Raw genomic sequence first — 27,827 nt, forward strand, 5'->3', positions numbered from 1 at the left:
GTAATAGGTTTGTCAGGCAGGATTTTCTTTTAAGGAATCCATGCTGAGTTCTGCCTATCTTGTCATATGCCTCCAAGTACTCTGTAACCTCATCCTTGACAATTAACTCCAACTTCTCAACCACTGATATCAAGCTAACAGGTCTATAATTTCCTTTTTGCTTCCTTGCCCCCTTCTTAAACAGCAGAGTGACTTTTCAATCTTCCAGTCCTCCAGAACCATGCCAGAATCTATCAACTTTTGAAAGATCATCACTAATGCCTCCGCAATCTCCACAGCTACTTCCTTCAGAACATGTGGGTGCATTCCATCTGGTCCGGGAGATTTATCTACCTTTAGCATATTCAGCTTCCTGAGTACTTTCTCTGTCGTAATTGTGACTGCGCACACTTCTCTTCCCTGCCACCCTTGAGTGTCCGGTATACTGTTGATATCTTCCTCAGTGAAGGCTGATGCAAAATACTCATTCAGTTCCTCTAACATCTCCTTATCTCCCATTACAATTTCTCCAGCATCATTTTCTATCGGTCCTATGTCTACTCTCACCTGTCTTTTACTCTTTATATACTTGAAAAAGCTTTTAGTATCCTCTTTGATATTATTTGCTAGCTTCCTTTCATAGTTATTCTTTTCCCTCTTAATGACCAACTTAGTTTCCTTTTGTAAGGTTTTAAAAACTTCCCAATCCTGTCTTCCCACTAATTTTTGCTCCCTCGTATGCCCTCTTCTTTGCTTTAACTTTGGCTTTGACTGGAAGTTGGTATGCTGGAAGTTCCAGGTGTCAGGGGGCATGAAGTGTGTGAAGTTACCATAACTAGAGAGAAGGTTCTTGGGAAACTGGAAGGTCTGAAAGTAAACAAGTCACCAGGACCAGATGGTGTACACCCCAAGGTTATGAAAGAGGTGGCTGTGGAGGCATTAGTAATGATCTTTCAAGAATAACTAGATTCTGGAATTGTTCTCGAAGAACTGAAAATTGCAACTGTCACTCCACTCCAAGAAGGGAGAGAGGAAGAAGAAAGGAAACTATAGGCCAGTTAGTCTGACCTCAGAGGTTGGGAAGGTGTTGGAGTTGATTATTAGGGAAGAGGTCTCAGGGTACTTGGAGGCACATGATAATATAGGCCATAGCCAGTATGGTTTCCTCATTGGAAAATCTTGCCTGACAAATATGTAGGAATTCTTTGAAGAAATAACAAGCTGGATAGAGAAAGGAGAATGCGTTGATGTGTACTTGGATTTTCAGAAAGCCTTTGATTCCACCCCCCCCCCCCCCAACAAGGTGCCACACATGAGCACAAGAAGCTACGGACCCATGGTATTTCAGGAAAGTCTAGCATAGATAAATCAGTGGCTGATTGGCAGGAGGCAAAGAGTGGGAATAAAGGTATCCTTTTCAGGTTGGTTGCAAGAGACCAGTGTGTTCCACAGGTGTCTGTGTTGGGACCGATTCTTTTTTCAATACTTGTCAATGATTTGGATGATGGAATTAATGGCTTTGTTGCAAAGTTTACAAATGTTATGAAGGTAGGGGAGGAGCAGTTTTGAGAAAGTAGAGGGGCTACAGAAGGACTTTGACAGATTAGGAGAATGGGCAGAGAAAAGGCAGATGGAACATAGTGTCGGAGAGTATATGGTCATGCATTTTGGTGGAAGAAATGAAAGGGTTAACTATTTTCTAAATGGAGAAAAAATACAAAGTGCAAAGAGACTTGGGATTCCTTGTGCAGGTTTCCCTAAAGGTTAATTTGCAAGTTGAGGCTGTGGTGAGGAAGGCAATTGTGATGTTACCATTCATCGAGAATTAGAATACAAAAGTGAGGATGTAATGCTGAAACTTTAAAACGCTAGTGAAGCCTCACTTGGAGTATTGGGAGCAGGTGTGGGGCCCTTATCTTGGAAAGGAATTGCAGAACCTGGAGAGGGTTCAAAGGGAGTTCACAAATGATTCCAGTATTGAATTGCTTGTCATATGAAGATCTTTTGATGTCACTAGAATTCATATTAATGAGGGGTGACTGCGTTGAAACCTATTAAATGGTAAAAGGCCTTGATAGAGTGAATATGGAGAGGATATTTCCTATGGTGCGAGAGTCGAAGACTCGAGGATACAGCCTCAGAATAGAGGGGTGTCCTTTCGCAACAGATGAGGAAAAAATTCTTTAGCCAATGAGTGGTGAATCTGTGTAATTTGTTGCCACAGGTAGCTGTGTAGGCCAAGTCTTTTTTGTATATTTAAGGCAGAGGTTGATAGGTTCTTGACTGTTCATGGATATGGGGAGAAGGCAAGAAATTAGGGTTGAGAGGAAAATTGAATCAGCCATGATGAAAAGGCAGAGCAGATTTGATGGACCAAATGGCCTAATTCTGCTCCTATATCTTATGGTCTTATGGTACTGTGAAACATGTTGGCATGCCATCCATACAAGGCAAACGTTCATTGAGGTAGTCCAAAGGGAAAAGACCAAACAACTGTAAGATACAGGACCAGAATTAGACCACTTGGCCCATTGAGTCTGATCTGCCATTCTATCATGGTTGATTTATTATTGCTTTCAACCCCACCTTCCTGTCGTCTTCCCATAAACTGTGATGCCTTAACCAAAAACCTATCAAACTGTTTTAAATATATTCAATGACTTGTCCTCCACAGCCGACTGTAGCAATGAATTCCACAGATTCACCTCCCTTTGACTAAAGAAATTCCTCCTCATCTCTGTTCAGAAGGGATGTACCTCTGTTATGAGTCTGTCCTTTGGTCATAGACTTTCCCACTGTAGGAAACATCCTCACAACATCCACTCTGTTTAGGCCTTTCAATATTCGATTGGTACAACCATTGTTGGTAGAATCTTGGGTGGTGACGAGAGGGTGTACAGGAGTGAGATGTGCCAACTAGTGGAGTGGTGTCACAGCAACAACCTAGCACTCAATGTCAGTAAGATGAAAGAGCTGATTGTGGACTTCAGGAAGGGTAAGATGTAGGAACACATACCAATTCTCAGAGGGATCAGAAGTGTGAGCGTGATCAGTTTCAAGTTCGAGTGTCAAGAACTGAGGATCTAACCTGGTCCCAACTTATCGACGTCATAAAGGCGGCAAGACAGTGACTATACTTTATTAGGAGTTTGAAGAGATTTGGCACGTCAACAAATACACTCAAACTTCTATAGTTGTACCATGGAGAGCATTCTGACAGGCTGCATCACTGTCTGGTATGGAGGAGCTACTGCACAGGACTGAAAGAAGCTGCAGAAGGTTTTAAATCTAGTCGGCTCCATCTTGGGAACTAGCCTACAAAGTACCCAGGACACCTTTGGAGAGTGGTGTCTCAGGAAGGCAGTGTCCATTATTAAGGACCTCCAGCTCCCAGGGCATGCCCTTTTCTCACTGTTACCATCAGGTAGGAGATACAGAAGCCTGAAGGCACACTCAGCGATTCAGGAACAGCTTCTTCCCCTCTGCCATCCGATTCCTAAATGGACATTGAAGCTTTGGACACTACCTCACTTTTTTAAATATACAGTATTTCTGTTTTTGCACACTTTATTAAAAAAAAATCTATTCAATATATGTAGTTTTGTGTTTTATTTTTTTCTCTGCTAGATTATGTATTGCATTGAACTGCTGCTGTTAAGTTAACAAATTTCATGTCACATGCCGGTGATAAATCTGATTCTGATTGAGATCCCCCTTCATTCATCTAAACTCCAGTGGGTACAGGCCCAGAGCCATCAAACCCTCCTTTTATGTTAAACAGTTCAATTCTTCCTCTTCTAATGTCTCTATTTTCCTTTTCAGGGTGGATGGGGCTCCGTTGGACTCTAATCTGCAGTGGCATCAAACAACGGTTCTACACTGGCGTGTTCCCATTCTTGGGGTTCACTGTTTGGCTGTTTTCAGTATGTTCAAGTGTGACCTGAAGTTGGGTGTCTTCAGGGTGCAGACTTGTGCAGCCCTGTGAACACATTCTTGGCAATATTGCGAACTGAAGCATTGCAGGGAGCTGATAGATCAGGACAGCAAGAGACTGTCGGAGGCCTCTGCACTCAGTGATTGGTTACTTTTTCCTCTCACAATGGTAAGTGAGTTTGCTGCTGATTCTCGAGTCAGGGAACTCAAAGTAAATAGTGACGCTTCAGACTGACTGTAACCTTGAAACGGTGACTATTGTCTCCCTTGTCATTGGAAGGAGTGATATGTCTCTCCCTTCTCAGTGTGTGTGTGTGAGAGAAAGGCTGTGGGATGTCAAAGTGTTGGAGTGAACAGTTAGTTTGTGATGGACTGTAGACCATGGTCTCTCTTTGGGGGCTTTGCTGTTGCTGGCGTGGTGGGAATGCTGATGCTTTGTGCTAGAATAAGTGGGGGAGGGGGGGGTGATACTACTGCCTGTGCGTGGGAGGGGGAAGGGGGCTTTCAGGTTCCGTTTTTTGTCATTTATTGAGGGAATAAAAACTATTCACAATTTAACTTAAACTAATACTTTACAGCTATTGACACCAATCAATGGGCATGTGAAGCCAATCGATGAATGATAGAATCATAGAACACCATAATATAAAATATTCATGTTCATTGGTGGCCACTGAAAGCTTCAGGTTGAGATCAGGGGAAAACATTAAGTGGTCTTCACCTGGATTAACTTATTTTTAAAGATGCGTCCCTGCCACTTCATGTACAGTTCAGGGCAGGTCTGTTTTGTCACTTGCTAGAGAGTGACAGCTATCCCTCAACACTGGAACAAGAGGTGTGTTTTGAATGTCTGAGGTTTGTGCTCAGGAGCTTTCAGACCAGTACCAGTGTTGAACGTTCAAAGGGGTTCTGCTAGTTGGGATGCACTACTATTGTAAATCTGTTCTGCAGTTACCTGTCTACATTCAATGTGTTACAATTAAACAATTATATTGAAAGCAACTGTAGTTAATAACTTATTGTTCTTTGTTTAAAAAGTAAAAAAAAGTCATGAGGAGAGAAGACTCACATTTGGAGAGGTTGAGAACGGTTTCTCCAGCAGTGAAATCTGGGCCCAGAGGGATATGCTGCAGTGGGGCCCAGTTCTCAGTGCGATGTTCGGACAATTTAAATGCCAGCCCGGGTAGTCTGGGTACTCCTCTTTAGACAATGCTAAGGCTGTAAGACTGTCCCCAGCTGCTGTGCTTCACGTCTGCAAACTTTGCGGCAATATGATGAACTTCAGGCCTACTCCGGGGACTTGGATCCAAGGACTCAATTTGGTTCAGGTTGTTGCTCGCTTCTATTGTTTGTATGATTTGTTTCATTTTTTTCTTTGTGGGCACTGGGGATTGCTCATTTCTTAAATTGGGTTCTTTCAGGTTTGTTGCTTTGCAACTGCCTGTAAGCAAACAAATCTCAAGGTTTGATAATTTATACATTCATTGATAATAAATGCACTTTGAATCTTTGAATTCTCTCCAGAATATCTGCTGGATGTTTTAAATAGTTTTAGATCTCCAAGTTACAACTTCTCTCTATTTAGTCAGTCACGAGAGAATTTTATGTCCCCCTAACAAAGAAGGCAGAGTTTTGGTTAAATGCCCAATTTAAAAGACAGTGTCCCTGATAGTGCTTCATCCCTTCACTGAAGAAATGCTGGTGTGTTTGGATTGGGACTGGAGTTTATTTCCTTCTCACATGGAGAATTGAGTGGTGTTAACTGAACTACAGCTGGCATCAATGTAATAAGAGATTATTATTCATCTTCTATTTAAAGATCTGTGAAGTAATTTCAATTCCTTTCAACGTCTCTGCTTCTATTTGTCCAAACTGTTAATATTACATCTTGAACAAGTAGTTTGATGTCATAGTGGATTAAATCCCTTGTTTGAAATGCAGAGTTTTCACATGTCAATGCTCACAGCACATTTATCCTTTCATTTCTAATTTCTATCCCAGAAGCAATTAAATTTTGAATAAAAAGCTTTAGGGTACATAAAACAAAAGTTGCAATTTGATGTTTATCAGTGAAAATATAGGTGAAGAGAGACAGTAAATTTAAACTGTAGCCCACTGCACATACTAGTTAGTGTAATATTTATACCATGTTTCACTGCATTGGGAAACAGATTATGGAAATCAAATAACAGTGCAAATTTTGTCAGCAAATAGCAGTGGACTGCATGGGAAAGCACCAGTTACTCTGAGGATGATCCAAATTGTTATACATGATCTGCAACAACAAAGTCAATCTGGCTCTGACAAAGGAAACTGACTGATAATTTGGCTTCCATACTTTTGATTTTCATTTTCTGGTAAATTGATTTATTATTTTCACAAGGATCAAGGTACAGTGAAAAATCTTGTCTTGCATATCATCCACACAGATCAATTCATTACAAAAGCAAATATCTTCAAAAGGCAGCATCCATTATTAAAGACTCCCATCACCCAGGGAAGGTTGGACCTGCACCGAAGGAACAGTTTGCATCTGAACTAGAGGGGACTAATATCCTTGCGGGAGGGGTTGTTAACATATTAATGCTGCACGGTGGGGTTTAAACTAGAATTGCAGGGGGATGGGAACCAGAGTGCCAGAACAGTTAGTGGAGAGTTTGCGGAGGCAGATGTCAGTAAGGCCACAGTCAAAGTTAGAGCATGGTGCGACTTGTGCCCTGAGCTGTGTATATTTCAATGCAAGAAGTATCGTAGGAAAGGCAGATGAAGATGAGGTAGCTGGTTGATAAAAGAGGCAATGTGTAGTGAGGAGAGGCAGTTAATTGAGCAGAACTGCAGTCAACAGGATGAGTTGCAATGTAAAAGGTGGACAAAATTGAAAAGAATGAGTACAAAACTCAGACATCCCACCCTCCAAAAACTGATTTCAGGGAGGTAGCACCATCAATTTGTAGACTGCCGGGAGAGGTGGGACGTCTGCAATAGCGTAGCTCCTTAGCAGCCAGCCAGCTAGTTTAAGTAACGTTAGCTATGCTAATGAATGAATGACACCTGTTAAACGCACCTCAACATGTCTTTTACAGTCTGTACCCACCGTGGGCAATAGAAAAGTCACTGTTGCAAACAGTGCAGCGAGCAACACTGTCATTATTTTGACCCCTATTAGGCAGGGGTACACTTTAGTGTAGTCTGGGGTGACGTACACTGGAACACTCTGCCACGGTATGCTCTCGTTCGCACTCTCTCCCTCATGGTCACTCGCGCGCGCTCTCGCTTTCTCTCGCTCGCTCTCTCACTGTCGCTTGCGCACTTGCTCTCGCTCGCTCTTGCGCTGTCTCTTGCTTTCTCTTGCTCATCCTCAAAAAACTTGTTTCCATGATATTGTACATAACTTGTGGGCATCAGGGAACCACTATTAATATGCGGGAGACTCCCGGGAGAGATGGGGTGTCTGAAAACTGAACGTGTTATATCTGAATGCGCTCAGTATACAGAATAAGGTAGATGAACTTGCAGCACAGTTGCAGATTGGCAGGTATGATGTTGTAGGCATCACAGAATCACGGCAGAAAGATTATGGCTGGGAGCTTAATGTCCAAGGATACACATTGTATTGAAAGGACAGGTGGTAAGGCAGAGGGGGTGGCATTGCTCTGTTGATAAACAAGGAAATCAAATATGAAAGGGGTGACATAGGGTTGGAAGGTGTTGAATCATTGTGGACAGAGCTAAGGAACTGCAAGGGTAAAAAGACCCCAATGGGAGTGGTACACAGACACACAAAACAGTAGTAAGGATGTAGCCTGCAAATTACAATGGGAGATAGAAAATGCTTGCCAAAAGATCAATGTTACAATAGTCATGGGGGACTTCAATATGGAGGTTGATTGGAACTATCAGGTTGGTGCTCGATTCCAAGAGGGAATTTCTGGAAAGATGGCTTTTTAGAGCAGCTTGTTGTTGATCCCACTAGGGGATCAGCTATTCTGCTTTGGATGTTGTCCAATTGATTAGAAAGCTTAAGGTAAAGGAAACCTTTGGCACGTGATCATAAGATGATCAAATTCATCCTGAAATTTTGAGGAGAAGCTAAAGTCAGATGTATCAGTATTACAGTGGAGTAAAGAGAATTAGAGGCATGAAAGAGGAGTTGGCCAGAATTGACTGGAAAAGAACACTGGCAGGGATGATGGCAGAGCAGCAATGGCTGGAATTTCTGGAAGCAATTCGGAAGGCACAGGATGTATACATGCCATAGAGGAAGAAGTATTCTAAAGGCAAGGTGACAGAACCGTGGATAACAAAAGAAGTCCAGACCAACATACAAGCCAGAGAAGGCATATAATACAGAAAAAATCAGTGGGAAATTAGAGGAGTGGAAAGTTTTTAAAAACCAACAGAAGGCAACTAAAAAGTAAAAAAAAAAGGTAAAGATAGAATACAAAAGTAAGTGAGCCAATTATATTAAAAAGAATACCAAATGTTTTTTCAGCTACATAAAGTGTTAGAGGCACGAGTGGATATTGGACCTCTGGAAGATGATGCTGGAGAGGTAGTAAGGAACAAGGGTCAGGTAAATGGCAGATGAACAGAGTAAGTATATTGCACAAGTCCTCATGACAGAAGACACTAGCAGTACGGTACAAGTTTCAGGTGACAGGGGTCAGGAAATGTATGAAGTTAGTATTACCAGTGAGAAGGTTCATGGGAAACTAAGATCTGAAGGCAGATAAGTCACCGGGACCAAATGGTGTACACCCCAAAGTTCTGAAATAAGTGGCTGAAGAGATCATGGATGCACTAGTAATGATTTTTCAAGAATCATTAATTTCTAAGGTAAGGATGTGTTTGGCACAGCTTTGTGGGCTGAAAGGCCTGTATTATGCTGTAGGTTTTCTATATTTCTAATAACTAGATTCTGGAATGGTTCCAGAAAAATGGAAAGTTGCAAGTGTCACTCCACTCTTCAAGAAGGGAGAAAGGCAGAAGAAAGGAAACTAAGCCAGTTAGTCTGACCAGTGGCTGGGAAGTTGTTGGAGTTAATTATTAAGGATGAGGTATCAGGTACTTGGAGGCACATGATTAAAATAGGCTGGAGGCAGCATGGTTTTCTCAAGGGAAAATCTTGCCTGACAAATATGTTGGAATTCCTGGACAAAATAACAGGAATCAGAATCAAGTTTATTATCACCAGCATGTGACATGAAATTTGTTAGTTTAGCAGCAGCAGTTCAATACAATACATAATATAGAAGAAAAATAAATAAGTAAATCAATTACAATATGTATATTAAATTGATTAAAAATCATGCAAAAAACAGAATATATATTAAGGTGAGGTAGTGTTCAAGGGTTCAATGTCCATTTAGGAATCGGATGGCAGAGGGGAAGAAACTGTTCCTGAATCACTGAGTGTGTGCCTTCAGGCCTTTGTATCTCCTACCTGATGGTAACAGTGAGAAAAGGGCATGTCCTGGGTGCTGGAGGTCCTTAATAATGGACGCTGTCTTTCTGAGACACTGCTCCCTAAAGATGTCCTGGGTACTTTGTAGGCTAGTACCCAAGATGGAGCCGACTAAATTTACCGCCCTCTGCAGCTTCTGGTCCTGTGCAGTAGCTCACCCACCCCCTCCCCCCATACCCAACAGTGAAGCAGGATAGACAAAGGAGAATCGATTGATGTTGTGTAGTTGGATTTTCAGAAGGCCATAGACAAGGGGACACACATGAGGCTGCTTAGCAAGCTACAAGCCCATGGTATTACAGGAAAGGTTCTAGCCTGGATAAAGCAGTGGCTGATTGGCAGGAAGCAAAGTGAGGGAATAAAAGGAGCCTTTTCTGGTTGGCTTCCGGTGACTAACCGTTTTCCACAGGGGTCTGTATTGGGGCCGATTCTTTTAACGTTATATGTCAATGATTTGGATGATGTAATTGATGGCTTTGTTACAATGTTTGCAGATGCTTTGGAGATAGGTGGAAGGGCAGGTAGCAGAGAGGCTACAGAAGGACTTAGACTGAGGGAGAATGGGCACAAGTGGCCAATGGAATACAGTGTCGAAGTGTATAGTCATGCACATTGGTAGAAGTGAACAATTTCACTATTTTCTAAATGGAGAGAAAACACAAAATACTGAGGTGCAGAGGGACTTGGGAGTCCTTGTGCAAGTTAATTTTCAGGTTCAGTCTGTGGTGAAGAAGGCAAATATAATGTTAGCATTTATTTCAAAAGGACTGGAATATAAAAACAAAGATGTAATGTTGAGGCTTTACAAGGCACTCATGAAGCCTCACTTGGGAGTATTGTGAGCAGTTTTGGGGCCCTTCTTAGAAAGGATGTGTTGAAACTGGAGAGGGTTCAAAGGAGGTTCATGAAAATGACTCCAGGATTGAATGGCTTGTCATATGAAGAGCATTTGGCTCTGGGCCTGTATTCACTAGAATTCAGAAGAACTAGGCGTGACCTTATTGAAGCCTATTGAATTGTGAAAGGCCTTGATACATTGGATATGGAGAGGATGTTTCCTATGGTAGGAGAGTATAAGACCAGAGGACAGAGTGGTGAATCTGTGGATTTCTTTGCCAGAGATAGCTGTGTAGACCAAGTCTTATGTATACCCAAGGCAGAGGTTGATGGATTCTTGATTGGTCAAGGCAAGAAGGGAAATGGAGAGAGGACAGAAGATTTGGGCTGAGAGGAAAATCAGATCAACCATGATGAAATGGCAGAGCAGACTCGATGGGCCAAATGGCATAATTCTCCTATGTCTTATGATCTTAAGAAAAGCCATAACTCATTTATTGTACTGAAAATACTGAATACAAAGTGTGGTATAAATGTTACATAATTATGTCAACACAACAGACAAGCCTCTTTAGGTGAAACCTCAACTCAATGTTGGTGGTGGTGAATTATATGCATCTCCACCAATTACATTACCTTACACAGGAGGCTGAAGACACTCAATGTTTTAGGAACAGCTTCTTCCCCTCTGTCATCAGATTCCTGAATGGACAATGAACTCATGAACACTACCTCACTCTCTTCTCTCTTTTTACACTACTTGTTTAATTTTTTTACATTTCTTCCAGTAATATATAGTAATTTTATTGCAATATACTGCTGTCACAAAACAAATTTCGTGACATAGGTCAATGATAATAACCTGATTCTGATTCCAATTACCTCTCGTATTAGTCATTGCCAACCAGAGGAAAAGGCATTGGCTGGCCACTCTATCAAGGACTCTTATCATTTTATACACCTGCATTAAGTCTCCTCTCCAGAAGACCAGAAGACATAGGAGCAGAATCAGGCCATTCAGCCCATCAAGTTTCTCCACCATTCCATCATGGCTGATCTATTATCTGTCAACCCTACTGTCCTACCTTCTCCCCATAACCTTTGATGCCCTTATTAATGAAGAACCTATCAACTTGGCCTCCAGTTGTCTGTGGTAATGAATTCCATTGATTCACTACCCTCTGGCTAATGAAGTTCATCATCTTCTCTGTTTTGACTTGATGCCCCTCTATTCTGAGGTTGTGCTCTCTTGTCCTAGATTATAGGAAACATTCTGTCCATGTCCATTCTATCTAAGCCTGTCAACATTCAATAGGTCTCAATGAAATCCCCCTTCATTCTCCTGAATTCCTGTGAGATGCTCCTCATACATTAACCCTTTCATTCACCAAATGATTCTCATGAACCTCCTCTGGACCCTCTCCAATACTGGCACATTGTTTTAGATAAGGGCACCAAAACTGCTCACAATGCTCCAAATGCAGTCTGACCAATGCCTTATGAAGCCTCAACATTGTTGCTTTTTATATTCTAGTCCTCTCAAAATTAGATGCTAATATTGCATTTGCCTTCCTTACTACTAACTCAACCTGCAAGTTAACCTTTAGGTAATAGTCCTAAGTCCCTTTGCACCTTGGATGTTTGAATTTTCTCTGTTTAGAGAATAGTCTATGCCTTTGTTCCTTCTGCCAAAGTGCATGACTATACACTGACATTATATTCCATCTACTACTTTGCCATTCATCCAATCTGTCAAAGTCCTTCTGCAGACTCCCTGCTTCCATAACACTATCTGCCCCTCCACTCATCTTTGTATCACCCACAAATTTGGCCATGAAGTCTTTATTTCCATCATCCAAAATCACTCACATGTAACTTAAAAAGTAGTGGTCCCAACAGTAACCCTGTGGAACACAACTAGTCCCTGGCAGCCAACCAGAAAAGGCCCCCCCTTTTTCCCCACTCTTTGCCATTTCAATCTTCTGTCCATGCCAGTATCTTTCCTGTAATACCATGGGTTCTTATCATGTTAAGTGGCCTCACATGTAGAACATTGCTAAGGCCTTCTGAAAATTCAGTGCACAATATCTACCAATTCCCCTTTGTCTACTCTTTGTTATTTCCTAAAAGAATTCCAACAGATTGGTCAGGCAGGATTTCCCCTTAAGGAAACCATGCTGAATTTTATCACATGCCTCTAAGTACCCTGAAACTTCATTCTTAATAATGGACTCCAACACTTTCAGAATCAGAATCACTTTATTGCCAGTAGGTGAAACATAGAATTGATTGTGCTTTAGTGCCAAGCATAAACCACAGGACAATACCATAACAGACAACACAATCCCAACCAACAAATTACAAGACAATAGTGTAAACAGTCACGGATACTCAACAATGGGCAGAACAGTCACGTGTGCAAATATCAATAATCAAACAAATAAATGTGAACATATGAACAGACTCAATAATTATCAACAAAACAAGGAGAGCAAGAAAGACCCTTTATCAGATGTTATGCAGGGATAGTCAGGATATAACACCTGAGTGAATTTTGTTGAGAAGCTGGATAGCTACAGGAAAGAAGCTTCGGCGATGACTGCAGTCCTGCTGCTGACAGACTTGTAATATCTCCCTGAAGGCAATTTGGTGAATAGGTAACTTCTAGAGTAGGTGGACTCACCAGTAATTTTTTTTCAAACTCTTTTCTTTGCTCCAGCAATGAACAGGTCCTTTAATGTCGGTAGCTGACAGCCAATGATTTCTGCTGCTGGACCACTCACTGCAACCTGGGCTTGGAGAGGGAGACAGTGGGGAACCAAACGGTGATCAAGGTGGTCACAGCACACAATAATGGCAGAAAAACAATTCATCAGGATACACTTTGACATGTTATTTTCTAAACAGGTGTAGGAAGCACTATCTCTGCTGATGAGTGTGATGTGCTTGTCCCACCAATGTAATGGTAATCCCCAGGAATCTGAATGACTGGAACCATTGAATTCTAAGGGGGTGGGGGAAGGTAGAGGATTGTCAGTGGAAACCAGTCCTCATTTCCACTGTCTTCATAACATTAAACTCCAAATTGTTACAACCACACCATGCTGTAAGACAGTCTACCTCTTTTTGATAGCAGGTCACATCATTATGAGAGATGAGACAAACTATAATCATGTCATCCATGAATATTAATGAATTTATCTGTGAAGGTAGTCATTTGAGAATTTGAAAGAACACAGCCCTGGACAAAGCTTAAACACAACGAACTCTGCAGCTGCTGGAAATTCAAGCAACACACATCAGAGTTGGTGGTGAATGCAGCAGGCCAGGCAGCATCTCTAGGAAGAGGTACAGTCGATGTTTCGGGCCGAGACCCTTCGTCAGGACGAAGGGGTCCTGACGAAGGGTCTCGGCCCGAAACTTTGTACCTCTTCCTGGAGATGCTGCCTGGCCTGCTGCGTTCACCAGCAACTTTGGTGTGTGTTGCCTGGAGAGAGCTTGTGCTTATAGACATTGGACCGGGCAGGTAGGAGCCCAGCCTTACATAAAGTTTTCTTCCAGTCAGAGTTCATAATCCACTGACAAAGACCGTAGGGTACAGCTGGCTGGGTTAGCTTGCTGTAGACAACTTTGGAACAATAGTGTTGAAGGCAGAGCTAAGATCCACAAACAAGATCCACATGTAGATGTTGGGGGAATCCTAATGTTGAAGGATGTAATGAAGGCACAAGTTAACTGAGCAATTTACTCTATGAGCAAAAGTTGAGAAGTTCAAAGTAAATTTATTATCAAAGTGCATATATATCACCATAAACTACTGAGATCCATTTTTGCTGGCATACTCAATAAATGCAAAAACCATCATAGAATTAATGAAAGATCACACCAAAAGGGTGGACAATCAATATGTAAAAGTCAGCAAACTGCAAATAGAAAGGAAAAATTAATAAATAATAAATATCAAATACATGAGATGGAGTCCTTGAGAGTGGGTCCATAGATTGTGGGCACAGTTCAGTGATGGGACAAGAAGTTGAGTGATGTTACCCCCTTTAGTTCAAAAGACTGATGGTTGAGGGGTATTAACTGTTCCTAAACCTGGTGGGATGAATTCTGAGGTTCCTGTACCACCTTCCTGATGTCAGCAGGATAAGGAAGCATGTCCTGGGTGGTGGGGGGATTCCCTGATCATAGATGCTGCACCGTTCCATGTAGATGTGCTGTATTCAGTGGTTGGGAGGGTTTTACCTTTGATGGACTAGGTGATATCCAATACTTTTTGTAGAATTTTCTGTTCCAAGAGCATTAGTGTTTCCATACCAGGTAGTGATGTAGCCAGTCAATACATTCTCGACCACACATTTATAGCAAACTGTAGCAGATCAAGAAGAGGATCATTAATAAGGTAGGCCAACATTAGATGAGCAAGCTACTGAAGTCAGAATTACTGGCCTATACTTGTTAAGTCCAGTGATCTTCTCTTTCTTGGGAACTGCAATAATTGTAGCAACCTTAAAGCAGTCTGGAACGCTGCATAATTGCAGAGAGGTGTTAAGTATCTCAGTGAAGACAGGTGCTAGTTGATCCACCCAGTAGCTTAAAGTACAAATGAGACACCAAAGTTCAAAGTACTAAGTACATATACTCAGCAGGCCAGGCAACATCTATGGAAAAGAGCACAGTTGACATTTTGGGCCGAGACCCTTCTGCAGTCCTGTCAAAGTGTCTCGGCCCAAAATGTCGACTGTACCCTTTTCCATAGATGCTGCCAGGCCTGCTGAGTTCCTCCAGCGTTTTGTGTGTTGCTTGGATTTCCAGCATCTGCAGATTTTCTCTTGTTTGTGTACATATACTCTGTACAACCTTGAGATTTGTCTCCTTACAGGCAGCTGCAAAACAAAAAGCTTTTTAAAAAGAACCCATCAAACTCTCAACGTGCAGAAATTGTGCAAACAATAAAAGTAAGTTCACAGCCATGCAGCCAGTCGTTACTGCAGCGAGCCCTGGAGCTTGTTGGTGCCAGGGCACAGCCTCAGTTCAGTGCAGAAATGAGTAAATCTCATCAACAACATGCTGAACCCAGCCTGTCCCTCACCTCCAGCCCACCACTCTTACCTTTTCAATCTGGCCCAGCACTTAAACTGGCTAGTAAGTCGTCACTGTGCTTCACCAGTGCCATCTTATACTGGAAGATTACTGGGGCCTCATCTCAACCATTGAAGTCAAGCTAACTGGTCTAGAATTTCTTTTCACCTGCCCTTCCTTTCTTGAAGAGTGGAGGAACATTTTCAAATTTCCAGTACTCTAGAACCTATCCAGAATCTAGTGATTCTTGAAAGATCATTATAATGTCTCCACAATCTCTTCAGCTGTTTTTTTCAGAACCCTGGGATTACGGTCATCTTTGATCTTCCACGTGACAATGGAATCACATGACCAGGAAATTCTCAGGGGCACTTTGCTTGTTCTCTCCCACTATGTTCACTCATTCCAGAGGTACAATCACACATACATACAGGCCCCACATATCCCAGAGCCTCAGTCACACACACACAGGCCCCACATGTTCCAGTGGTACAATCACACATACAAACATCAGGAAAACGGGTTGAAAGATAATGCAACACTGTTTTGAAGAAAAGATCTTCTCTTTGATGTCCTGGCCAATATTTCTCTCTCGAATCACTTTCAATAAAATCTAATCTCAATCACACTGAAAAGAGTTGGAAATTACGGCACTGGACAGCACTGAAACTGTTGCTTCCTCAGAAATATTGTTTGCTTATGATAGACCACTTGAAACTGAACACAAAGATAATTTCAGACTACTTATATCTCATAGCAATTGGGAGAAACAAGAAATTACCTTTTATTGAGTATAATGTTTTTAATTGCATAATGGTGCTGATACTTTGCAATAGTTAAAAAAAGGTTTGTTGTTGATGATTTTCATTTGTACTCAGTCTGAGGCTTCTAACTTAAGTGTCCAACAATAATCAGCCAGCATTGATGGATTCCAGTTGTCCTGACACCATTTCTCCATGGCCACAATATCCTGGTGAAACTTTTCAGCATGCTCATCACTGATAGCACCAAGATTTGCAGGGAAGGATTCTAAATGGGAATGGAGAAAATGCATTCAGGATGAATGCACTCAGTCTACTTCCCAGGCTTGGAGAATCACAAACAAGAGGTGAGAGGGGAGATTTAATGAGAACTCAAGAGGCAACAGCTTATCTTTATACATCGATGTTTAGAGATATATGGAATGAGCTATCGGGTTGGGGGGAGTGGACAGCTCCATGGTTAGGAAAGGTTTAGAAGGTTATGGAGCAATGCCGGCACGTGGGACTAGTTTGGATGGGCATTTTGGTCAGCACAAACTAGTTGTGCTAAATGGCAGAATAACTGGAAACTTAAACAACCAAAGAAAAAGTTACAGCACAATACAGACCCTTCGGCCCACAAAGCTGTGCCAAACATGGACTTACTTTAGAAATTACTTAGGGTTACCTATAGCCCTCTATTTTTTCTAAGCTCCATGTACCTGTCCAGGAGTCTCTTAAAAGACCTAGTGGTATCCGCCTCTACCACCATCACCGGCAGCCCATTCCACGCACTCAGTATGTAAAAAAATTTACCCCTCCCATCTCTTCTGTACTGACTTCCAAGTACCTTAAAACTGTATGCCCTCATGTGAGAGCCATTTCAGTCCTGGGAAAAAGCCTCTGACTATCCACACGATCAATGCCTCTCATTATCTTATACACCTCTCATCCTTTGTTGCTCCAAGGAGAAAAGGCTAAGTTCTCTCAATCTATTCTCATAAGGCATGCTCCCCAATCCAGGCAACATCCTTGTAAATCTCCTCTGCACCCTTTCTATAGTTTCCACATCCTTCCTGTAGTGAGGCAACCAGAACTGAGCACAGTACTCCAAGTGGGGTCTGACCAAGGCCCTATATAGCTGCAACATTACCTCTTGGCTCTTAAACTCAATCCCACTGTTGATGAAGGCCAATGTTCTGTATGCCGCCTTAACCACAATCAACCTGCACAACAGCTTTGAGTGTCCTATGGGCTCAGACCCCAAGATCCTTCTGATCCTCCTCACTGCCAAGAGTCTTAACATTAATGCTATATTCTGTCATTATATTTAACCTACCAAAATGAACCATCTCACACTTATCTGGGTTGAATTCAATCTGCCACTTCTCAGCTGAGTTTTGGATCCTATCAATGCCCCACTGTAACCTCTGACTATCCACAACACCCCCAACCTTTGTGTTATCAGCAAATTTACTAACCCATCCCTCCACTTCCTCATCCTGGTCATTTATAAAAAAAACACGAAGAGAAGGGATCCCAGAATAGATCCCTGAGGCACTGGTCACTGACCTCCATGCAGAATATGACCCGTCTACAACCACTCTTTGCCTTCTGTGGGCAAGCCAATTCTGGACCCACAAAGCAATGTCCCCTTGGATCCCATGCCTCCTTACTTTCTCAATAAGCCTTGCATGGGGTACCTTATCAAATGCCTTGCTGAAATCCATATACACTACATCTACTGCTCTACCTTCGTCAATGTGTTTAGTCACATCCTCAAAAGCACAACCTGCCTTTGACAAAGCTATGCTGGCTATCCCTGATCATATTATGCCTATCCAAATATTCATAAATTCTGCCTCTCAGTATCTTTTCCATCAACTTACCAATCACATAAGTAAGACTCACTGGTCTATAATTTCCTGGGCTATCTCTACTCCCTTTCTTGAATAAGGGAACAACACCTGTAACCCTCCAATCTCCAGAACCTCCCTGTCCCCACTGATGATGCAAAGATCATTGCCACAGGCTCATCAATCTCCTTCATCACCTCCCACGGTAGCCTGGGGTACATCCCGTCCGGTCCCAGTGACTTATCCAACTTGATGCTTTCCAAAAGCTCCAGTACATCCTCTTTCTTAATGTCTATATGCTCAAGCTTTTCAGTCCGCTGTAAGTCATCCCTACAATCACCAAAATCCTTTTTTGTGGTGAATACTGAAGCAAAGTATTTATTAAGTAGCTCTGCTATCTCCTCCGGTTCCATACACACTTTTCCACTGTCACACTTGATCAGTCCTATTCTCTCATATCTTATCCTCTTGCTCTTCACATACTTGTAGAATAGCTTGAGGGTTTCATTAATCCTGCTCGCCAAGGCCTTCTCATGGCCCCTTCTGGCTCTCCTAATTTCATTCTCAAGTTCCTTCCTGCTAGCCTTATAATTTTATAGATCTCTATCATTACCTAGTTTTTTGAACCTTTCGTAAGCTTTTCTTTTCTTCTTGACTAGATTTTCAACAACCTTTGTACACCACGGTTCCTGTACCCCACCATCCTTTACCTGTCTCATTGGAACGCACCTATGCAGAATGCCATGCAAATATCCCCTGAACATTTGCCACATAGCTGCTGTACATTTCCCAGAGAACATCTGTTTCCAACTTATGCTTCTAAGTTCCTGCCTGATAGCTTCATATTTTCCCTTACTCCAATTAAATGTTTCCTTAATTTGTCCGTTCCTATCCCTCTCCAATACCATGGTAAAGGAGATAGAATTGTGATCTCTATCTCCAAAATGCTCTCCCACTGAGAGACCTGATACCTGACCAGTTTCATTTCCCAATACCAGATCAAGTACAGTCTCTCCTTTTGTAGGCTTATTTACATATTGTGTCAAGAAACCTTCCTGAGCACACCTAACAAACTCCACCCCATCTAAACCCCTTGCTCTAGGGAGATGCCAATCAATATTGGGGAAATTAAAATCTCCCACCACGACAACCTTTCCAGAATCTGTCTCCCTATCTGCTCCTCGATGTCCCTGTTACTATTGGGTGGTCTATAAAAAAAACACACAGTAGGGTTATTCTAACTAACAATCTAAACTCTTTTGCTCTGCAAGGAAGCTCAAAAGCCCTGTACAGCCAACCAGGTGGTTTCCAAGCTAACACACGAAATGCTTGAGGAACTCATCATTTCAAGCAGCCTCTACAGGGAGGAATGAACAGTTCATGTTTCAGGTTGAGACTTTTCATCAGGACTGGAAAGGAAGGGGAAGCAACCAGAATAAGGTGGTGCAGGGAGGGTTGGAAATGATTGGTGAAACTAGACGATAAATACAGGTGAGGGAGAGAGTGGGTGAATGGGGAGGGGGAGTGAAGTAAAGAGCTGGGAAATCATTGGTGGAGGAATGGGAAAGGGGATGTGAACTAAATAGCTGCAAGGACACACTACGTATTTTAGAAACAACTTCTTCCCTTCTGCCATCAGATTTTTGAACTGTCTATCAACACATCTCAATATCTTGCTTTCTTTTTGCACTATTTAAAAATATTTATTATTGTAACAGTATTTTTATGCATTGCATTATATTGGTGTACCTAAAGAACATATGTGCGTGGTAATAAATGTGATTCTGATTCTGAGAGAGAACATGCAAATTCCACACAGGTAGCAACCAAGATCAGGATGGAACTGCAAAGTAGCGGTTCTATGAGCTGTGCCACAGAGTGCTTCACACCGAGCCCGACACTGGCGTATTCATTTGACGGCAGACTCTGCACAGCTCTGTCTTCACACCGAGCCTGGCACTGGCCCAGAAAGGTTTCATTTCTTAGTGAGGAGCAGGCCCCAGGATTACCAAGCATTGACTGAGATAGTTTCATGTTTTTGATACCTGCTCAAAAATGCTGATCTAGTTGCAAAATCATTTCCCAAGTGGATCTTATATACTTGATATCTGAGATGTCCTTTCTTGGCACAGACACAAGCATTCACTGCTCCCAACTTCAGTCCCAGGTTCTGACCAGGCAGACTACTCCATACTGGTTGCTCTGGTCTTTGCTGAAATTCCATGCCAAAGGTCAGCCAGCAAGACAAAGCAATCTAATTTAATTCCCCCATTGTGTGGCTGCAAAGCCCAGCCCAGACCAGCATGTGTCTGGTGGCCAACAAGCACCAGTGTCTCCCACCATTCAGCAGAGGGCAGCACATGGGGTCATGCTGGCTGGATGGTTGATGGTAGGCTGAGAGATTCTATGGACCCCCAAGAACCGTGGAAGTTAATCCAGTGGAAATTTCTGCTGGATCAACAGAAGGACAAGTGTGAAGTAAATACCTATCTTCTTGATAGGCCAAATTGGCTAATTCTGCTCCTGTATTTTATAGTCTAATGATGGCACCTTGAAAAGTACAGGGAATAAAATTCATCCAGGGCCAAAACTCAAAGAAAAATGCAAATATAAATAAATAACAATAACTAACCAGAATATGAGACAAAGAAAAGAGAGCTCATTGGTTGTGGGAACATTTCAATGATGGGGCAAGTGAGTGTAGTTATACCGTTTTATTCAACAGCCTGATAGTTGAGGGGTAGTAACTGTTTTTGAACCTGGTGGTGCAAGTCCTGAGGATTTTTAATACAATGTTCAGATCCTCTAAAAGTCTAAAATATTTTTTGCTGAATTTTTCAGTACACATAATTCTGTAACTAAAATATCAAAAAATTATCCTTATAGACAAAATTTCTCTCACAGAAACTGAAAAGGCTGAAAACAGTAACAAGTGGTCAAAGTGAAAACTACCCAGGTCAAAGTCATTTAAACGTGCAGCTGAAAGCAATGTCATTTATGATAAATGTCTAAAGAACATCTGACTCAACAGAATTTTATCTTACGAGCTCTGGTCTCCAGAATCTTCCAGAGGGAAGGTCTCAAAATCCCCGGCTTTGCCTGTTGTTGGCAACCGAGATTGAGGTTGAATCGCTCGGACAGAGATGGCACTCGGTACTCTGTGTCGGAGAGCTGATTGGAGGCTTGAAGTTTTCGGATGACTCAGATTCGGACTGTGGTCAGGCATGGCAGGGAGAGTTTTTCTTCCTTCTATCTGCATGAGATGTGGGACATTGAGAGACTTTGAACTTTTTACTGTGCTCATGGACTTCTTCATCAAGTTATGGTATTGTTGCACTGTTTGTAACTATATGTTATAATTATGTGGTTTTGTTAGTTTTTTCAGTCTTGGTCTGTCCTGTGTTTTGTGATATCACACCGGAGGAAATATTGTATCATTTCTTAATGCATGCATTACTAAATGACAATAAACGAGGACTGCATGTCTTCATAATCTAAAAAAGCTCTTCACTCACTCGTGTTAATTGTCCTCAACCAGTAGTTATCATCTCAATTTCGGTATACTGTTCTCTGTAGTCATTTCCAATTCATCAGTTGGACCACTACACAAAATCCACTTCAATGTATCCAAATAAAATGTTTGCACTTATAAATATATTTAGAAAACATAATATTGCACAGAAATCATGCCCAGAAAAGTCTCTACAGTAAATTGAAATTTTATTCGATCCTTTTAATTACTGCTGGAACTGGATTTATTGAAGCAGCTCATTTCTATGGCTCAATAAGAATATACACAAGTGTAAAAGGATCTTCAATTATTGAAGAACATTTGGTACCTTATTTAAAATTGTGAAATTAATGTGCATAGGATCAAATCTAATTTGTAAATTTTATCCCTTCAAATTACCATTATCATTCCTGATCCAAGTCCCACACATTTGTCATCCCTCATTGATAAAATGATAGAAATTTATTTTTACTGTCTTAGAAATTTATAATAGAGTAGACTGTTCACCCCAGCTAATACTCATGTGGGGTGGTGGTGGTGTGGAGATACACCTCTACCAAAGGAGGTGTAAGGTGCTCCTCTCCACTAGCCTACAGCTCACCCCTGAGCAAGGTGTAGCACCTGCTTAGCTCCCTGATCAGGGTCACACGAAGTATGGGAGTAGGTGGTGGATAGCCGTACTAACAGCTGGTACATATTATAAGTCCTGTTTATGCAACCACTGATGCCAGGCAGACAATCTCTGAAGAGTATTGACAATGGCTGGGGTTACCCGGCTTCTAAAGACACTAGCCAGAAGGCGGCAATGGCAAACTACTTCTGCAGAAAAATTTGCCAAGAACAATCATAGTCACGATGATCGCTTATGTCATACAACACAACACTAATGATGATATGATGATGTTGAATATTCATGCATTAAACGTTGGACATTCTCTCATTGATTTTCCACTTAACATCTCCAGGACCTGAACCTGCAGTTCCAGGCTCTTCAAACACTCACCCAGGTAAAATGTGGAGAGTGTTTGTGCCCTCTTTTACCCCTATAACGTTCCGTTATATTGGCTCGTGTATGTCTAGGGGAAATCCCACCCAGCACCTGCCTCAACACTCTCCACAGGGTCAGTCGCCGCCCGAATCAATCCCAAACATCAATCATCAGCCAGCACACCCAGTAAATTTTAACAAGTACACTTTATAGATATTACTAATTCTATGACATTAATATAAATTTGATACAGAGGAAAATAATGAAAAAAAAGGCGCCAACACTTATCAAAGTCCAAGTTCTTGGCGCGCTACTGTTGGAGCTCAATCGATTCCTGACGACCACCTGAATTCCGTCGACTCACTGCTTGGGACTACCCGGAGTGATCGACCGGAGCCTCTCCGCACGTCCGCCGTCCTCCCCGTCTCTGACTCCCCGTCTCTTCACCGTCCTCCCCGTCTCTCCTCCGACTCCCCGCCAAAACCCGTCCGCCGTCCTCCCCGCCAAAAACCCCGTCCACAGTCATATGATACAGCATTGTATCCGAAAACAAAACGATACACGAAAACCCATTGGTTAATAGCACCCTATCTATAATAACCCAAGCAACTGACTAATTAGAGACTGTCTCAGCATTCCCCAGTATAACAAGAGAAGCCATTTTAAATTTAACGAAAAGAAAGACCCCGTACACTCTTCCCCCCACCAATACAAGTCATGCCCTCATGACGTTAACAGAGTTCACCAGTCCTCCTTGTAAAACACAAAACCCAACCCAGGTGCATAAAGCAGTGACATAACTTTCCAGGGCAGTAGAGATCACACCCTGCTCTCCCGGCGCTGTATAAGTTAGTCTCTCCGGGGGGATGCCTACTCCCCTAAGGCCTCTGGACTTCCTCTGCTGACTCTCCCTGTTCAGACACCCCAGGTGACCCCCCGGCCCTATCTGTCGGACCCTCCCCCTCACCGGGATCCCTCAGCCCCTGTGAGCCCTCTGGCTCAGGTTCTGCCTCCACCCTCTCCTCCCCCAATCCCGGCTGTAATACAGGCGGCTCTGCAACACCCTCCCTCGGTTCCCCTGACTCAGTGACGGAAGGGCCAGGAGTCTCTTCTCCCGGCAATGGAGAATCAGCGAACAGAAGCAGGTACCACAAGTCCGAATCATCGTCTTCCGATGAAGTATCCCTTCTCGAGGTGGGGGCCGGCCCCGTCTTCTTCGCAGCGGGCTCTTCCCTCGCCCCGCGCCTTCGCATAGTCCTCGTACTAGGAGTAAACTCCCATTCGGGCTCTGGGTCCATCTTCACCTCTCGACCCAGAGGCAACAGGTGGTTCCGATGGAGTACCTTGACAGGCCCCTGCCCGCCCTCAGGTCTCACCCGGTAAACCGGGAGATTAGGCATCTGACTCTCCACCACATAGGGGGTGGCTGCCCAACGGTCCGCCAACTTGTGCTTACCAGGTAGTCCTAAATTCCGGATAAGGACTCGGTCTCCCGGCAATAGCTGGACGAACTTCACTTTCTGATCATACCTCTTCTTCTTCCGCTGGTTCTGCTTGGTGGCTGCCGCCTCAGCCAACTCGTACGCCCTTTTCAACTCTCTCCTCATATCGGACACGTACTTCAGACATGGCTTCGAAGGTATTTCACCCGCTTCAGTCCCAAAACACACATCAATGGGCAACCTCGCTTCCGGTCCGAACATCAGATAGTAGGGCGAGTACCCTGTAGCATCATTGCGAGTACAGTTGTAACAATGAACCAAATGGGCAATGTGCCGACTCCACTTACTCTTCTGTCCGACCTCCAAAGTGCCGAGCATGTCCAGCAGGGTCCGGTTAAACCACTCGGGCTGAGGATCACCCCGCGGGTGATAGGGGGTGGTTCTGGATTTCTCAACCCCAAGCATACCCAGTAATTCATGGATAAGCCTGCTCTCGAAGTCCCGTCCCTGATCACTATGGATCCGCTGGGGAAGGCCATAATGAACAAAGTACTTCTCCCCCACCTTCTTCTTACAGGCTCCCAAGAGCCGTCGCACCAGAGGGGAGTTAGTCTCCACTAGCAGGGCAGCACCACCGGGTTCCACCGGGTCCGGACAGACCAACACCAGCGCCTCAAAGGCTTCCGACACTCCCATATCTCCCTCCGAGAATTCCAATCTCACTGAGAAGTACCCATCGTACGGGTAATCACCATTACTTATGCCCCAAATCTCCAGTGCATTAAACGGAGTTACTGGCAAATACTTCAGATATTTATTGTAGAACGACCCGTACAATAAGGTAACCTGCGACCCGCTGTCAAGGATGGCTTTCGCAAATATTCCCTCTATCCGTAGGGACACGCTGGAACGGGGTCCCACCAGTCCATCAGGAATTTGGGCTTGTTCTTTCTGGGGTTCCATAGCTGTTTTCTGGGAACGTGTTCCTCCCGAGACTCCAGTCCGTTCCCTCACTGAGCCTCTCCTAAGTTTCCCGATACCTCTCCCTTCTTGGTGGCCCGGGGGCCCTCCCCCCTTGGCGCATCTCGTCTCTCACAATCCCTCCGCAAGTGACCCGCTTCCCCACAGCTGTAGCACACCCCCGGCCACTCACATTCCCGCCGGAAATGCCCCTCTCTCCCACAGTTATAGCACCCGCTACCCGCCGCCTCTCTCCTCCTGATACGCCCCCTCGGGGACCCCTGGGATTTCTCTGATCTCACCCCGGCTACCACCTCCTGAACCGCTGAAGACCGTCCCTGGGGGTCCGAGCCCTCTGGTCGGCCCGAAGCACTCTCCTCTGCCCGTACCCCTCTAATCAGCTGCCCGAATAATGGAGGGGGGCTCCACTTAAATGACTGCCGGATACTCCAAGCCACCCTGTCATCCTCCCGGGAACCTCTACATATCTGGCTCATCCTCAACTTCGCCACTTCGTCCGCCCTCACTACCCCTCGTCGCCGCAGCCCCGTAAGCTTCCCTTCCAGCCGGAAAACGTATTGTGAGAGCTTTTCCCCTCTTCTCTGCCCCATTTGTTAAAACTCCGCTAAATGTTTCCAGGGATCTCCTGACAGTCCAAACACTTCCTCCAAAGCGTCCAAACACTCCGATAGGGAAGCCGAAGGGCGTTCCGCTCTCAAATCGCGGACCACACGGGCCGCCCCGCCCCTTAAGCTTTCCATCAATCGCTGTCTCTTTTCCTCATCCGAAACTGGCCACACCTCTAACAACTGGGATGTATCCTCAACCCAGGTCTCATATTCCTCCTCCCCTTCCGGCGTGGGCCCGGCTCCCGAGAAAATTCTCAGCTTCGGGCGGGGCCCCTCAACCCTTCTCGCCAGGGAGGTAATGGCAGCCGCTAACTCGGAAGTCTCAGCACGCCCATGGGAACGAGGCCTGGCCAAACCTTCCCACTCCACACCTCCACCCCTGGCTACTGGCACCTCTCCTGGGCCTTCATCCAGCTCCTCCTCCGGCACCTCCTCACTTGCGTCCTCCGGGAGGGTGTGGAGACCCCACGGCCCTGCCTCCCCCTGGACGTGGACTGTCGCTGGTAGTTCTAAAGTCGTGACGTCGGCACTCATCCGCACCAACATCCAGCTGGACTCCAGTTCTTTCCCACCCCTTCTAGCTATAAATTCTACCTGCCCGATACCTTTAATCAAACTCAACCCTCGCACCAGTACATCTGCCGGAATGCGATAATCGACCCCACTTAACACGCACGCATGATTCACCGGTACCTCCTCCAATTCACACCAATTTACAATCTTATCTCGATCCATCTTCGCACCACTTAACGCGACGACTATTACAACTTTACCGAAAATCCAAATCCAGGATCCAACCGCCGTAAAACAAGATACAGACAAATCAAAGGACGGTAGCCCCCACTTGTAACGTTCCGTTATATTGGCTCGTGTATGTCTAGGGGAAATCCCACCCAGCACCCGCCTCAACTCCCCACAGGGTCGGTCGCCGCCCGAATCAATCCCAAACATCAATCATCAGCCAGCACACCCAGTAAATTTTAACAGGTACACTTTATAGATGTTACTAATTCTGTGACATTAATATAAATTTGATAGAGAGGAAAGTAATGAAAAAAAAAGGCGCCAACACTTATCAAAGTCCAAGTTCTTCGCGCGCTACCGTTGGAGCTCAATTCGAATTCAGACGACCACCCGAATTCTGTCGACTCACGGCTCGGGACCACCCGGAGCCTCTCCGCACGTCCACCGTCCTCCCCGTCTCTCCTCCGACTCCCCGCCAAAACCCCGTTCCAAGTCATATGATACAGCATGGTATCCGAAAACAAAACGATACATGACCACCCATTGGCTAATAGCACCCTGCTATCTCTAATAACCCAAGCAACTTAGTTAGAGACTTTCTAGCATTCCTCAGTATAACATAACAAGAGAAGCCATTTTAAATTTAACGAAAAGAAAGACCCCGTACAGGAAATTATTTTCTACTCATTTCCAGTGTAATCCTAAATGTACAATTCTGCAACAAGTTCACCCTGAATTTTCATTTTAAAACTAAGTCAATTCATTCAGGAGCAGAATTCAACATTCAAGTGAATTACATGTTTATGGAAGACGAGTTTATATCAGCTGATTCTGCTAACTAACCAGTTAGCTGGTTATCCAACGTATCCAGGAAACAGAAGGCTAATGTCATCACAATGTTGCCCTCCCTCTTCTTCATGTCTTCAAAGGGCTTTTTGCCTTGAAGATGCATTTGCAACAGCAATGAGAAAAGTGCAGGAAAATCTTCTGAAACAGTCACTTCCTAATATATTGGACATCACCATTTGAGAGATGTTTCTTTCGGTCATTCCAATAATAAAGCCTGATTTTTAAATTAACAGAAGTGAATTAGAGGCGTTTTACATTACAGGTAGGTGTGGAGAATCATCTTGGTGCACTTGGAGTAATATTAATTTCCATGTATTGCTATTATAGACTTCACCAGCACTAGTTCTTGTAAAGGAAAAGTGTCATTTAACAGCTAAGGGAACAACCGAGTGTGCAATCAACCACCCGACTTGTGGGTTTGAGTGAATGTTGCCCATTAGAACTCATTTTATGCCTTATTTTAACAAATTCTGCAATGAAAATGAGAGTGAAATCACACGAGTTGTGAATTTGAGTGAATGTCAGAATCACAGAAACAGGCCATGCAGTCCATCCCGAACCATCTAAACTGCCTACTCCCATTGACCTGCGCCAGGACCATAGCCTCCATACCCTACATTCCACGTACCTATCCAAACTTCTCTTAAAAGCTGAAATCGAGCTCACATGCACCACCTGCACAGGCAACTCATTCCACATTCTCACGACCCTTTGAGTGAAGAAGTTTCCCCTCATGTTCGTCTTAAATGTTTCACCTTTCACCCTTAACCCATAACCTCTGGTTGTAGTACCACCCAGCCTCAGTGAAAA

The 27,827-nt window shown here is 43.7% G+C and overlaps 1 protein-coding gene and 1 long non-coding RNA gene across 3 annotated transcripts in view; both read right to left on the reverse strand.

Moving 5' to 3' along the window:
• The window catches only part of LOC140185848 (uncharacterized), a 228,516-nt gene extending 201,893 nt beyond the window's left edge, over window positions 1-26,623 (reverse strand). Inside the window, exons 1-3 of one of the 2 annotated variants that reach the window (XR_011882742.1) lie at window positions 26,495-26,623; window positions 20,939-21,147; window positions 14,975-15,102 (exon numbers count right to left, since the gene is read on the reverse strand). This is a non-coding gene — a long non-coding RNA (uncharacterized lncRNA). Of the gene's footprint in view, window positions 1-14,974; window positions 15,103-20,938; window positions 21,148-26,494 lie in introns of those variants that run through there. The other variant, XR_011882743.1, reaches the window with a different exon arrangement.
• Window positions 22,296-26,503, reverse strand: LOC140185847 (uncharacterized). The gene is given in 2 exon segments (XM_072239632.1): window positions 22,296-24,891; window positions 24,894-26,503. Coding segments are annotated over 2 exon segments (3,102 nt in total). The 5' UTR covers window positions 26,376-26,503; the 3' UTR covers window positions 22,296-23,271.
• Window positions 26,624-27,827: the final 1,204 nt, after the last annotated feature.

Source organism: Mobula birostris, chromosome 21 (genome assembly GCF_030028105.1).
Source record: "Mobula birostris isolate sMobBir1 chromosome 21, sMobBir1.hap1, whole genome shotgun sequence".
In the NCBI taxonomy this organism is placed as follows: domain Eukaryota; kingdom Metazoa; phylum Chordata; class Chondrichthyes; order Myliobatiformes; family Myliobatidae; genus Mobula; species Mobula birostris.